At 55.2% G+C, this 12,546-nt stretch overlaps 7 protein-coding genes across 7 annotated transcripts; 4 read left to right on the top strand and 3 right to left on the bottom strand.

The window, feature by feature from the left end:
- Positions 1–246: 246 nt before the first annotated feature.
- LOC9653645 (nicastrin) lies at positions 247–3,173 on the top strand. The gene is made up of 16 exons (XM_002978283.2): positions 247–359; positions 407–517; positions 574–691; positions 750–841; positions 917–981; positions 1,038–1,115; positions 1,179–1,250; positions 1,301–1,374; positions 1,431–1,545; positions 1,596–1,667; positions 1,723–1,842; positions 1,897–1,965; positions 2,022–2,153; positions 2,201–2,285; positions 2,349–2,772; positions 2,828–3,173. The coding sequence occupies exons 1-16, from the start codon at positions 299–301 to the stop codon at positions 3,090–3,092; spliced, it is 1,953 nt and encodes a 650-aa protein (XP_002978329.2). The 5' UTR covers positions 247–298; the 3' UTR covers positions 3,093–3,173.
- A 13-nt stretch (positions 3,174–3,186) lies between these two features.
- LOC112349280 (protein yippee-like At4g27745) lies at positions 3,187–3,751 on the top strand. The gene is made up of 2 exons (XM_024683431.1): positions 3,187–3,377; positions 3,452–3,751. Exons 1-2 carry the CDS (start codon positions 3,216–3,218, stop codon positions 3,677–3,679), a joined length of 390 nt encoding a protein of 129 aa, XP_024539199.1. The 5' UTR covers positions 3,187–3,215; the 3' UTR covers positions 3,680–3,751.
- Positions 3,642–5,552, bottom strand: LOC9653421 (casein kinase II subunit alpha-2). Its single transcript, XM_024683427.1, has 10 exons — positions 5,209–5,552; positions 5,018–5,147; positions 4,755–4,949; positions 4,533–4,690; positions 4,372–4,462; positions 4,255–4,320; positions 4,114–4,196; positions 3,988–4,051; positions 3,861–3,929; positions 3,642–3,802 (listed from the first exon to the last, which is right to left on the bottom strand). Exons 1-10 carry the CDS (start codon positions 5,526–5,528, stop codon positions 3,746–3,748), a joined length of 1,233 nt encoding a protein of 410 aa, XP_024539195.1. The 5' UTR covers positions 5,529–5,552; the 3' UTR covers positions 3,642–3,745.
- Positions 5,553–5,614: 62 nt separating this feature from the next.
- On the top strand, positions 5,615–7,438 carry LOC112349241 (pentatricopeptide repeat-containing protein At4g02750-like). Its single transcript, XM_024683300.1, has one exon. It carries the CDS (start codon positions 5,615–5,617, stop codon positions 7,436–7,438), a length of 1,824 nt encoding a protein of 607 aa, XP_024539068.1.
- Positions 7,439–7,501: 63 nt separating this feature from the next.
- On the bottom strand, positions 7,502–7,945 carry LOC9653646 (oleosin 1). The gene has a single exon (XM_002978447.2). It carries the CDS (start codon positions 7,943–7,945, stop codon positions 7,502–7,504), a length of 444 nt encoding a protein of 147 aa, XP_002978493.2.
- Positions 7,946–8,207: 262 nt separating this feature from the next.
- LOC9653647 (pentatricopeptide repeat-containing protein At3g09040, mitochondrial) lies at positions 8,208–10,436 on the bottom strand. The gene has a single exon (XM_024683301.1). It carries the CDS (start codon positions 10,434–10,436, stop codon positions 8,208–8,210), a length of 2,229 nt encoding a protein of 742 aa, XP_024539069.1.
- Positions 10,437–10,660: 224 nt separating this feature from the next.
- LOC9653648 (BTB/POZ domain-containing protein At4g30940) lies at positions 10,661–12,531 on the top strand. The gene has a single exon (XM_024683555.1). The coding sequence runs from the start codon at positions 11,042–11,044 to the stop codon at positions 12,500–12,502; it is 1,461 nt and encodes a 486-aa protein (XP_024539323.1). The 5' UTR covers positions 10,661–11,041; the 3' UTR covers positions 12,503–12,531.
- The last annotated feature ends 15 nt before the right edge of the window (positions 12,532–12,546 follow it).

Genomic DNA, 12,546 nt, shown 5'->3' on the forward strand with positions numbered 1-12,546 from the left:
CAAGGGAAAAGCGCAAGAAAAGGATCGGGGAAGCGAAGAATTGCGGCGGCGCCTCCGGAGCTGCGCGTCGCCACTGCTCCAGCGCCAGATCCAAGCCCCCGCACGACCTAAATCCCAAGACGGACAAGAACCATCCCCCTCTTCTCTCTGCGTGTGGTGTGTGTTTTGGGAGTTTAGCGAGAAAGAGAGAGACGAGAGACCCAAAAATTCGTACTTGACAATGCCGTACTATAGTGTTACCTAGGGTTCCTTGCTCCCTCCAGGTTGTGACGTGACGAGGGAGACGATCTCGGTGGCGATGGCAATGGCGTTTCTTCTTCTCGCCCTGGCGCTGCTCGGCATATCGATCGTCACGCGAGGTGAGAGCTCTTGGAAGTAGCTGCATTCTCTCATCTCTTGTTCTTAGGCAATGGCGCGCTAGAATCGGTGCCCGACCTGGAGAGAGCTATGTACAGAGTCATACAAGGCTCACCGTGTGTGCGTTTGTTGAGCATGCAGGGAGAATCCGGCTGTGCCAGTGAGGTTTTTTTCGAGCTCTTTTGTTCTTGTCACCAATCTGGCTGTGCTTTGAAGATCCGGGAAGAGATAAAATCGTTGCTCCATTACAGCGGCTCACGAAGCTCGAGTTCAAAACCAAAGGAGCAGTGGCGGTGCTCTTGCCATACTCTCTCTTTCACTCGTTTCTAGACAAGTAAGTAGAGATGCATATGATGCGGAAGGAGAAATAAGTGTCTTTCTGTTTGTTCTAGGACGTTACACGATCCTTCTTTTGCAGCGCAAGTAGCAGGTGTTTTAGTAGAGTTTGCGGACAATGCGAATCGGAGTGTGAACTCAAACCCCGGTACTGTGTCAAATTCTCTACTCTTCTATGCTTGTTCTTACGCTTTCTTTCTTTTTTCTTTTTCTCACAAACTAGACTCAAAGTTCCCGCTGGCAGAATTCGCTCCTTACAGTAACAAGACATACCAATGGAATCCATTGGTAAGTTTTTTGCTATGAAACCACGCAACTGCAAATATCTCACTCTTCTGTTTTAGGGGACAGATGTTCTCCAAAAACGTTACAACTTTCCAGTATATCTTCTTTCCCCAGAAAGCACCAGAGGTTTACGAGAGGTACGTTTTAACGGAAAATTTTTGAACGACAACTACATTACGAGGTTCATGGTGCTGATTTAGATTGCAGCCGAGAACGAAGCAAGGAATGCCAAATACCCCCTCCAAGTGGCTGAATTCGATGTGGTCATGCAGGTCTGCCATAATCACTCACGGATGTTGCTTACAGTACATGAGACATACAGACCACCAAATCGGGAACGCACACGTCGGAGTCATGTCTAAAAGAAGGTTCTTGTTTGCCTCTTGGAGGGTACAGGTATCGTGTGCTTCAATTGTTTGCCGTCAAGCATCTGTTTGGTGATTTATCTGCAGCATCTTGTCGTCATTCTCTTCAATAACCTCGAAGCCAACTCTGCTCGTATTGGCAGCCATGGACTCCATTTCTTTCTTTCGGGACTTCACACCAGGAGCTGATTCTCCTCTTTCTGTGCGTTTCCTTTTCTCTCGTTTCTCATTTCCTGACACTGTTGTTTGCAGGGCTTGATCTCTCTTCTTGTGGCTGTCGATGCTCTGTCAAAGGCCGACGGGATTCACAATGCCACCAAACAGGTGATAAGTTTTTTACGAGATTCGTTTTTGTTTTCTATCTTCTGCTCCGTAATAGGTGGTTTTTCTAGTATGTAATGGTGAGGCCTGGGGCTATCTTGGCAGTCGGAGATTTCTCTTTGAGCTTGAATATGGAGGGGGCTCAGCTTTCGGTTTCAACATGTCACATATTGATCAGGTCCATTTTTTTTTTCTGGTTCGTGGCAAAAGATTAGTTTATTTATTTAAACAGATTTTAGAGATCGGATCTGTGGGGCAAGCGGTGGAGAATACATTTTACGGCCACGTTCAAGATAAGCACGTAGGTCCGCACTCAACTTCTCCTGCTTCTTTGATCTTATCCAGTAAAATTTACAGGCCTCTGCTTCGACCAAGGAGATTGTAGCTAGTCTTAAACGCTCGGCTGAAAGTGTTAACGCTCAAATCACAACTGCAAGCAGTGAAAACCCCGGGATACCTCCCTCGTCTATGATGTCATTTGTACAGAAGGTGGGCCAATTGCTTGTTTGTGCCAGCGTCTAAACAATGTTCTCCAGAGTGACTCCCTCACTGGAGTGCTTCTCGAGGAGTTCGATACTAGCTTCAAGAACAAGTTTTATCATAGTCTTTTTGATAATGCTGGTGAGTATAATGGAGCTGTACATTTAATTGTGATCGTCAACAACCTGTGTTGTCCCTCTGCAGACAATTTGAATCCCGAGTCTATTGTAGCTGCATCCTCCATCGTGGCTCGAGCTATATATCAGCTCGCGATGGGTGATAGCTCCGCTAAACTTGACTCCGTTGCTGTCAACAGTTCGCTGGTCAAGGATCTCATCAGCTGCCTTTTGACGCCAGATCCAGGAATGAATTGTCCGCTGGTGACGGGCTTCATCACGCCAGCTCAACCGGTTCCAAACCACTACGTGGGTGTTGTCACCGGAGCTCCATCTCCTACGCCTTCCGATGATCTCCTTGACGACACCACCAGATTCATCTGGAACTTTTTAGCTGATCGCACAAGGAGGCTCGACGCCGGTGAGTGTTCGAAGGACTGTAAGGGGCAGGACCAAGTCTGCGTTGGTGCGACTGGACAAGGCAGAGGTTCCTGCGTGGTCTCTACAACCAGGTCAAGTTTCTCCCGCTAAATCTATTTTGCCAAACTCGGAACTTCAAACTTGCAGGTACGTACCGGCATACTCGACTCGTTTGCGCTACAAATCTGGCAACTGGGAGCTCCTTCCCGTGGGAAGCGGCGACTTTATGGACAGCATCGATCCTGTGTGGACGGAGAGCTTTTGGAAGAGCTTGACACTGCGAGTGTACCAGCAAGAGAGGCCCTCCCTCAATGGAATGCTCCTGCTGGCTGGCTGCAGCGTCACTGTAGCGTCGGCAGTCTCCATTTTGGCAACTCGGGCGCTCTTCCGGAAGCGACTCAAGAGCGCATGAGCTGTACGTGAGCCGAGAAGGTCAAAGCTCTCCGTCCGTGGTTTAGTCCAGTGAGCTAAGCAAATTTCCTTCGTTTCCGCTGACTGACAAAGCGTGAGAGAGGTCTTTCTCGTCCCAGGTATTATGAGCAGTAGCAGCAGCAGCAGCATCAGCGGCAGCAGCAGCAGCAGCGATGAGACGGTGGTGCCGCTGCTGAGCGGCGGTGCTGGAGCTCGTCTCTACAGCTGCGCGAATTGCCGCTCCAACGTTGCGGATCACAGCGACGTCATCTCCACTGCCTTCCAGGTTCGCTTCTACAGCTCTTCGCTTGGAGAATTGGGATTTCTCTCCAATTCTCTCACGCTCCACTGTTCCGGCAGGGACGAAATGGCCGAGCATACCTACTGGGGGGCGTGGATAATGTAGTGGTCGGCCCAAGAGAGGACAGGCACCTCATGACTGGATTGCATGCGGTGGCGGATATCTCCTGCGCGCACTGCCACGAGCTGCTGGGATGGAAATACGAGCGGGCCTACGAGCACTCGCAAAAATACAAGGAAGGCAAGTTCGTGCTGGAAAGATCAAAGATCATGAAGGACTGCTGGTAGAATAATTTAAATCATACACTGTCAATTACGAGAGATACCACCGCAATAAATCGAAACCGATCTTCCTCAGCTCCTCCTGCTGTTTGATTCCGAGAGACGAACCGGGTAAAAGTACGCGTGCGCCTGGAAACAAAACCAAAAGACGAAGGTTACTACTCCACGAAACCCAATCATCACTCACCATAGCCTCTCTGGCGGTCAGTCGCTCTTGGTGATCGTATCGTAGCAGCTTGTCGAGAAAATCCAGAGCCTGCGTGCGTACACAAAACACTCAATCGTCACGCTCACCGACTGGAACACTCGCTCACCTCAGGATTCACCAGGTGTTGGTTGTCGTTGTTTATGAACTTCGACCAGGGTTTTCTGCTGTGTCTGCGAGGACAGCATGTTAGGATAAACATGACAAAATTGGCAGGGAAAGAAAGAGAACAGACCTGCCGACCATGCTTTCGAAGTGAGCATCAAGCTCCAGGTGGTATTTGTTCAGATACGCATTCAGCTCGTCTGTCCCCAACACCTAAACACCACAAGCCAACGTCAAAAACAGCAAGAAACAGACATTCTGCGTTTAAAACCTTGGCAATCTTCACCAGCTGATCGTGATTGTCATGGCCATAAAAGAATGGTTCTTTGCGAAATATCTGTGAAGCTTGGGGCGTTAGCAAGTACGAATGATCAGACAAAAGACTCACCATTCCAGCGAACATGCAGCCTAGGCTCCACATGTCGAGAGAGTAATCGTAGTCCTGCAGGTCCACAAGCAGCTCCGGACCTTTGAAGTATCTGACGTGAGAAGCGACAGCACACAAATTATTGGAATTGAGATCACATTCAAGCAACGCCTTTTCCACACCTTGAAGCAACGCGAACGTTGTACTCCTTTCCGGGGTGGTAGAATTCTGCCAGGCCCCAGTCGATGAGCCGCAGCTTGCGCTGCTCGTGATCAATCATCACATTGTGCGGCTTCACGTCCCTGTGCATAATTCCTTGCGAGTGGCAGTGATCGAGTGCCTGCAAAAACAAGCAAGATCAAAATCCTCCCAAGTCCAATCCACATGGGGTTAAAAAACCTCACCTTGAGAAGCTCATACAGGTAGTAGCGAATATCGTAGTCCGTCAGCGTCGGGTACAAGGTCTTGAAGTCCGTGTTATTGACATACTCAAAGATTAAGCTGGGCGTCTTCGATTGTTGGTCCCGGACGATATCCAAAAGCTTGACAATATTTGGCCCACCACAGAGATTCTGGAGAATTTTGATCTCACGCTTTATCTGCAAGAGAAGGAGATAAAAGAATCTAGCCATAGCCAGCACAACAGGCTAGAGCTCAGTGGCAGTACCTTTTTCTTCTTCACGGGCTTGAGGATTTTTATGATACAATGCTCGTTGTTCACGCAATTGATGCCCTCAAACACCTCGCTGTACTTGCCTCGACCCACCTTTCGCACAACCTCATATTCTTCTTGGTCACTGCCACCCAAAGAAGAAGAAGAGATCTAGATCCAACAAAAAAACGAAACAAAAGCCTCACCCCCACTCCACCGAGAGAGACTCGTAGTCCCAGTACTCCTTTGGGCGCAGCACGTTCACATCGGCGTATATCCGGGCCTTGGACATGGCGCCGGGGCCACGGATCGACTTGCCAATCTTCTGCGCCAGGGTTGCTACCGCCGACAACGAACCTCTTGACGATGCCGCTGCTACTGGCGCCGCCGCGGATCCAATGCCGCTTCTCCGGGCCAAGATGATGGCGGCGGCAGCGGCGGAGGAGACGCAGGAGGCGGCGGCGAATCGACAGGCGCTGGCGCTGGAGCTGGACAAGCTACAAAACCCTAGGCGCGCTGAGAACATCCGACCACTAAAACCCTGATTGGAAGAGAGGATGAACTGGGGCGGAGACCTTCCGTACGGCCGTACCGCCACTAGGACCGCTCTAGATGCCCGTCTTGCCCGAGCGGCTCGAGGCGATTGCTCGATCGCTCCGGAGCTGCGGGGGCGCGCGCGATGTGGCCGAGGGCAAGCGGATCCACGCCGCCATCGCCGACGAGGGCCTCGCGCGCAATCGCTACCTCGCCAATCACCTCGTCGGGATGTACGCCAAGTGCGGGAGCCTGGATCTCGCGCAGCGCGTCTTCGACTCGATCGAGCAGCCGGACGTCTTCTCCTGGAACGTCCTCATCACCGCCGTCGCGCGGCTGCACAGCGACGGCATCCGCGCCGCCGCCCACCTCTTCTTCGGCGACAGGATGACAAACAGGAACGTTGTGTCGTGGAATTCCATGCTCACCGCAAATGCCCAAACTGGGCAAATCTACCCCACGCTGGAGTTCTTCCACCGGATGCCGCAGTGGGACGTGGTCTCCTGGAACACCATCGTCGTCACTTTCTCCGAGGCTGAGCTAGTCGACGAATCCAAGCGGATGTTCGATCGAATGCCCGCGCGCGACGAGGTGAGCTGGAACGGGATGCTCCAGTGCTATGCCCGGATAGGGCATCTGGAGATGGCAGCGCGGGTATTTGCCGTGATGCCGCACGTAAGCGTCATCGCGTCCACCGCCATGGCGCACGCCTATGCATCGCAGGGCGATTTGGATCGCGCCCAAGCCGTGTTCCACGACATGCCCGACAAGAGCGTGGTGTCATGGACGATGATGATCCACGCGCTGGCCGTCCGGGGCGAGCTCTACCGCGCTCTCGCCCTCTTCCACGACATGCCGCACAGGAACATCGTCTCCTGGGCGACCATGGTCCAGGCGATGGTGGACAGTGGCTACACCACCCAGGCTCTGGCGTGCTTCGCGCGGATGCCGCAGCTCAATGTGGTGGCGTGCACCGCGGTGATCGCCGCTCACGCCCAGCACGGCGACATCCACAGCGCCAAGCAGCTCTTCGATTCCCTGCCCGAGAGGGATGGCGTGGCGGTAGTCACCATGCTCGCCTCCTTCTCCCTCCATGGCTATGTCGACCAGGCAAAGGAGATGTTCGATGGCATGGCGAAGAGAAACATCATTGCCTGGACTGCCATGCTCGCCGCCAGCTCCCGCCGCGGCGATCCGCGCCAGGCCGAGCTCGTCTTTCATCTCATGCCGCAGTGGAACATGGTCTCCTGGAATGCGCTCGTCGCCGCCTTCGCACACAACGGCCATCTCGACGCCGCCAAGGCCATGTTTGACAAGCTCCCCGATCGAAACCTCATGTCGTGGAACGCCATGATCGCCGCCTACTCGCAGTATGGACGCTGCCGCGACGCGCTGCTCTTCTTCCGCTGCATGAACTGCGACGGCGGCGGCCAGCCCAACGCCATCACCTTCAGCAGCGTCTTGACGGCGTGCAGCCATGCCGGGCTTCTCCGCGAGAGCTGGCGGCACTTCACGTCCATGGTGGGCGACTTTGGGATCCAGCCGGTGAGGGAGCACTACTGCTGCATCGTGGACGTGCTCGGGCGATCCGGGGAGCTCAGCGATGCCGAGGACTTGATCCATAACATGCCGTTTCTCCCCACCGACATCACCTGGAGGACGTTCCTCAGCGCGTGCCGGACTCACCGCCAGGCCAGCGACGTCAAGGTGGCGGCCGAGAACATCGTGGAGATCGATCCCAGCAACGACGCCGCCTATCTCACGCTCGCAAACAGCTATGCCGCTGGTGCTACCGCTACCACTTCCACGGAAGAACCCGAAGAACAAGACAAGGAAACCAACTTAGATACTCGATTGAAACCAAAGAAGAATACAGACAACACGATTCATCTCCATGGCTAGCATGGAAGCTAGCCACGAATCTCTCCGAGAAGCTTGCGAGCAAGCTTATTCAACGCGCTGGTTTCACGCGTTGGTCTTGTTGTGGAGGTAGCCACTGACGTTGGATCCAACCTCGCGGGCCTTCTCGGTGACTTGCGACGCCGTGTCCACAATGCGGTTCTTGGCAGCGTCCACCTGGTTAGCACCCACGGGGCGGCGTCCCTTGACATACTTGTACAGCCACGCCACCATCGCCACCACCGCGAGGAAGGAGACGAGACACCCAAGCACTACTGCGGCGGCGATGGCCAGCGGCACCAGCACCGGGCTAAACAAGATGAGCAGCGGCGACGCCACCAACAGCGCCACCATGGTTCCTCCCACCGCCGTCGTCCCCGCCACCATCACCGTCACGATCCCAGCAAGAACTCCGCCGATTCGAAGCACGCGGCTCGACTCGGGAGACTTCTGCTTCAAGCGCTGAGCCACATTGGTGTTGGACGCTCCATCGATCATCCTGCTCGCCATGGCCGACTCGAAAAGCTAATCACCCACGATCGATCGAACCGATGGAAGAAACTCCTCCCTCCCAAACTTCAAACACTCGGACGAAGGAGAGAGACGAAGACCAACACCACGATCGCTGATTGATTGCCGAGCTTGCTCTTTTTATAAAGCCATGTCGAGTGCCACGTGGTAGAAAACTGCCAGGCTGGAGATTCCCCTGCGTGGCAGATCCCCTGATACGTCCAGATTCGCCCAAATTCAAAGAGATTCTTTACTCTCTTCTTTACTTGGCGCCACCGTCCGAGTAAATGTTGGAGAGGAGCATGGCGTGCGAGTGTGATTCCTCCACCACTCTCGGAGCTGCGCGCTTGGCCACAGCCAAATCGGCATGAATTCGGCAAGCGCCCAACAAAATCCGCCAAGGCGCTTGATCATCCATCGCAGCGGCCAAGCTCTCCGCGTCTTTCAATCGCCCAGCTCGTCCCAGCAGATCGACCACGCAATCGTAGTGCTCGCAGCTCGCCTGGATCCCATACTCGCCACCCGCCAGGCGAAAGCAGCAGCGCCCAGCGTCGATCAAGCCGCCGTGGTTGCATCCATGGAGGATCGTTGTCACGGTTGCCTGGTCCGCGCAAAAGCCTTCCATGCTCATCCGGCGGAGCCACCACACCGCTTGCTCGCCTCGTCCGTGGCGAGCAAGCCCCGCGACGAGCGTCGTCCACGTCTGGACGTTCCGCTCCAGCATTCCATCGAAGACGAGCTTGGCAGCGTCGATGTTTCCACACTTGGCAAACATATCAATCAGGGACGTGCCAAGGACAGCGTCTCGCTCGAATCCCAGGCACGCCAGCATTTGCGAGTGGACTCGCCGGCCCTCCTCGGCAGCTCCCAGCTCCGCGCACACTCCAAGAATCGTGGAAAACGTAAACTTGTCCGGCAACACCTCACTCTCCAAGATCATCTCCTCGTAGAGCTGCAAAGCTCGCCAGTTCTTTCCCTGTTGCGCGTAGCCGGTCATGAGCGAGCTCCACGCCACCACGCTTTTCTCACGGATCTTCTCGAAAGCTGTCCACGCCTCGTCCAGTCTCCCGGACCTCGAGTACATGGCGATCAATGCTGCACCCACGGCGTTCTCCCGATCCAGCCCGGCGTCGCGAGCGAACGAATGGAGTGACTTGCCTCGATCGACGTGGTTTGTGCACACTCCAAGCGCGGCAGCAAAAGTCACGCCATCCGCCTTGGTGCCTTCGAGCGCCATCTCTCCAAACAGCTCGAGCACGTCGGCAGCAGCACTTGAATCAGCCTGCGCGATCGAGGCGATGACAAAGTTCCATGCCGCTACGCTCGCCACACATGTCTCCTTGAGCGCCACCATTGCTTCCTCGGGGCTCCCACACCGGATAAACATGTTGACGATCCCACCTCCAAGCTCCGCCGAGTTTGCTGCCAGCTTTCTCGACTTGATCCGCGAGTAGAGAGCTCTCCCCTGCTCTAGCGCTCCAACTATCGAGCAAGCCTCCGCCACGGCGGTGAAGGTGCATACGTTTGGTTGCAATGACGACAGTGATCTCCTCGCAGACTCCTCCATGAGCTCGTAGATGGCGATGGCCTCCCTGCTTTCGTCGTTGTGGACGTAAGATGCGATCAAGCATGTCCAGCTGATCACGTCCCTCTCGACCATCTCGTCAAAAACCATCTTTGCATCTCGCAAGCTCCCACACTTCCCATAGCAATCCATGAGAGAGTTTTGCACGGCGAGCATTGCCTGGAAGCCACTCGCCTGGATCCTTGCGTGGAACTCTCTACACTCGCGGACACTAGAGCAGGCCGAGAGAATGGTGGTGAGGCTGAATTGGTCGGGTTTGGTGCCTTCGTTGTCCATTCTCCACAAGAGCCGCAGAGCTTGATCTTTCTCTCCACCCCGAATCGCTCCTGAGATGACAGCATTCCACGAAACGACGCTCCTGGAAGCCATACCATCAAAGACCGCCTTGGCATCAATCCAGCAGCCGTCGCAGCGAGAGAACATTGCGACCATGGCAGTCGCTACAAACTCATCGCTCCCAAATCCAGCGCCAACGATCCGGGAATGAATGGCGCGCGCCTGCAACGGATCCTCGAGGCCGGAGCAGGCCGCGACAACGCTGCTGAGAGTGAAGGAATTGGGCTGCATGCCTTCCAAATCCATGGCCTGGAAGAGTTGCAATGCCTCTCGAAAATGCCCATTCTGCGCATATGCCGAGATGATGATGCTCCAGCTGAAAACATTCTTGCGCCATCCCAAAGCATCAAAAACCTGCCGCGCTTCCACCACGCTCCGGCATTTCCCATACATCTCCACCACCAAATTCTCCAGCAGTACCACGCCGCCGGCATCGACATCGGCCCCGCCAAGCTCTTGCAGGATTTGCGCATGAACCATCCTGCCCTCCGCCAGCGCCCTGCGGTCCGAGCATTCTCGCAGCCGAGACGTGTAGTGACTGACGCAGCTCGATCGTGCTGCTGCTGCCATCGCCTCCAATCATCTCTCCAAATCTGGATAACAATAAACTTGGTCTCAAAAGGAAGGCCTTATATCGTTCCGGGTCGCCAAGAACCGTAAAACACGCCTGTCAACGGTCAAAGACATCAAAGTGTATGGCAATCTCTTTGGTGGTTCTTCTGATAACATTTTGTATGAATTTGTCCTACTAAACCGTAATTTAAACAATTATTACTTGAACAAAATACAAAATATACAAAATACAAAATGTCTATGAACAAGGTATCCATGTCTTAGCTTGATGTTCAAGAGCTTGCTGAGGGTAATGGTCGCCAGCAAGAATTCTCCAAGCCAGACATGCTGTGCCGGAACTCCTATAATATACTCTAAAGGGAGTAGAGCATTCTTTTCCAGTAGCGCTGAATCATCGATCCAGCTCTCTATATGTTGATCACCTCCCGGCTCAAGCTTTAAACGCCACCCCAGAACGCTCGGCAACTTATCACTCCACCCCCCAAAGCTTCTTTCCCTCGTCGACAACCGCCGGCAGTTCTAAACTCTGGCAAGGTCTGCTGGCGAAACAATTCCGTAGGGTTCTTGCGCTGGAGAGGTAGGGCTCCTAGAGGCGAAGAAGAATGAGGGATTCTCAACGAATGGCACTGAAACGCAGTGACCGCGTCCGAATCAATGTTGGCGGCACCCCATTCATCACCAGCAGCACTACAATTGCCAATGCCGGCGCCGATTCGATGCTGTGCAGCCTCCTGAACGAGAATTGGGAGCCCGCCACAAGAGATCCACAGCGACACGAGCAGGACGAGATCTTCATCGACCGGGATCCGGCACTCTTCGCCGTGCTGCTCGATCTCCTGCGAACAGGGGAGCTCCGTACACCGCACGGCATACCGCACGGTATGCTCGTCCGCGAGGCGGTCTTCTACGGCATTGACCGCCACGTCAAGGCCGCGTCGTGGGGCAGCCCGCTCGACGGCAACCGCGTCCGGTGCCGCGCGTCGGTACGGGGCCGTGCAACCACGGACGCCGTGGCGATCCGCGCGTCACCTGGCGGTGGCTGCGGCGTGGCGCACGGACCCATGATCCATGTCTACGACTGGTCTCTCGAGGAGCTCCCTCCAGTGACGCTGGATTTCATGAGCGTCAACGATTTCGGGTTCCTCCCCAGGAATCCCTTGCGGATGGTGGTGTGCGCGGCGGACAGGGGCGACATCGGGGGCCTGGGCTGCGTGAATGCCGCCACTGGCAAGCTGATCCAGCGGATGAAGCTGGAGCTGGACGATTCTAGCCGGAGTTTCATGGCGCTGGCGTGCGCCAGCAGCGATTGCGAGGTGTTTGCCAGCAGCAGGATGCGTGGCGTGGGGATCTGGGACCAGGAGTCCGGCAGGAATGTAGGGTTCGTGACGTCGGGAGAGGGCGGCGGTGGATCCAAGCTCCAGTGGCTGCCATCCAGCAATCTCCTGCTGGTGGCGTCCATGTTTCCTCACAGCGATCACTGCTTCCTCACGCTGCTGGATCGCCGGCAGAGGACCAAGGCGTGGGAGTGGAGCGATTGCGAGATGCGAAGCCAGCCCCTCATCATGGACGCGGTGGCGATCCAGAACAGGAACATGATTTGCGTGGTGGATCAATCGGACGAGCTGGGCTTCATCGATACGAGGATGGGCGGTGGTGGCGGGGGTGGTAGCGGCGCCGCTTTCGCCCCGGCGTGCTGGAGCCACATGTTCCAGCGGCTCAAGCGGTCCGAGATGGAAGAGCATCTGTATTCCAAGCTCCGGATCAACGCCAGCGATCCCAGCTCAGAGAATTTGCAGCTCTTTTCGACACGGGAGGAGGCGGTGCTGGTGCATTCGTGCTCGGCGGTAGCGCTGTCGTCCGCCGCCTCCGCGAGCTGCTCGCTGCTGCCCGCCACCGCCAGGCTCAGTGTCAGTGGCGGAGGAGGAGGCGGCGGCAGTGGCGGCATCGCGGACATTGACGTTGGTGGCGACAGATTGTTTGTGCTCCACAGCGACGAGAATTTGTTCGATGTGTGGGAGAGCCCTCCGTTGCTCTCCTCCTCCTCATCCAAAATTCTTCTCTAGCATTGCTCTATTCACAGAAGATAACTCCACCCATTCGCGTTGGA

Source organism: Selaginella moellendorffii, unplaced genomic scaffold (genome assembly GCF_000143415.4).
Source record: "Selaginella moellendorffii unplaced genomic scaffold, v1.0 SELMOscaffold_37, whole genome shotgun sequence".
NCBI classification, from domain to species: Eukaryota; Viridiplantae; Streptophyta; class Lycopodiopsida; order Selaginellales; family Selaginellaceae; genus Selaginella; species Selaginella moellendorffii.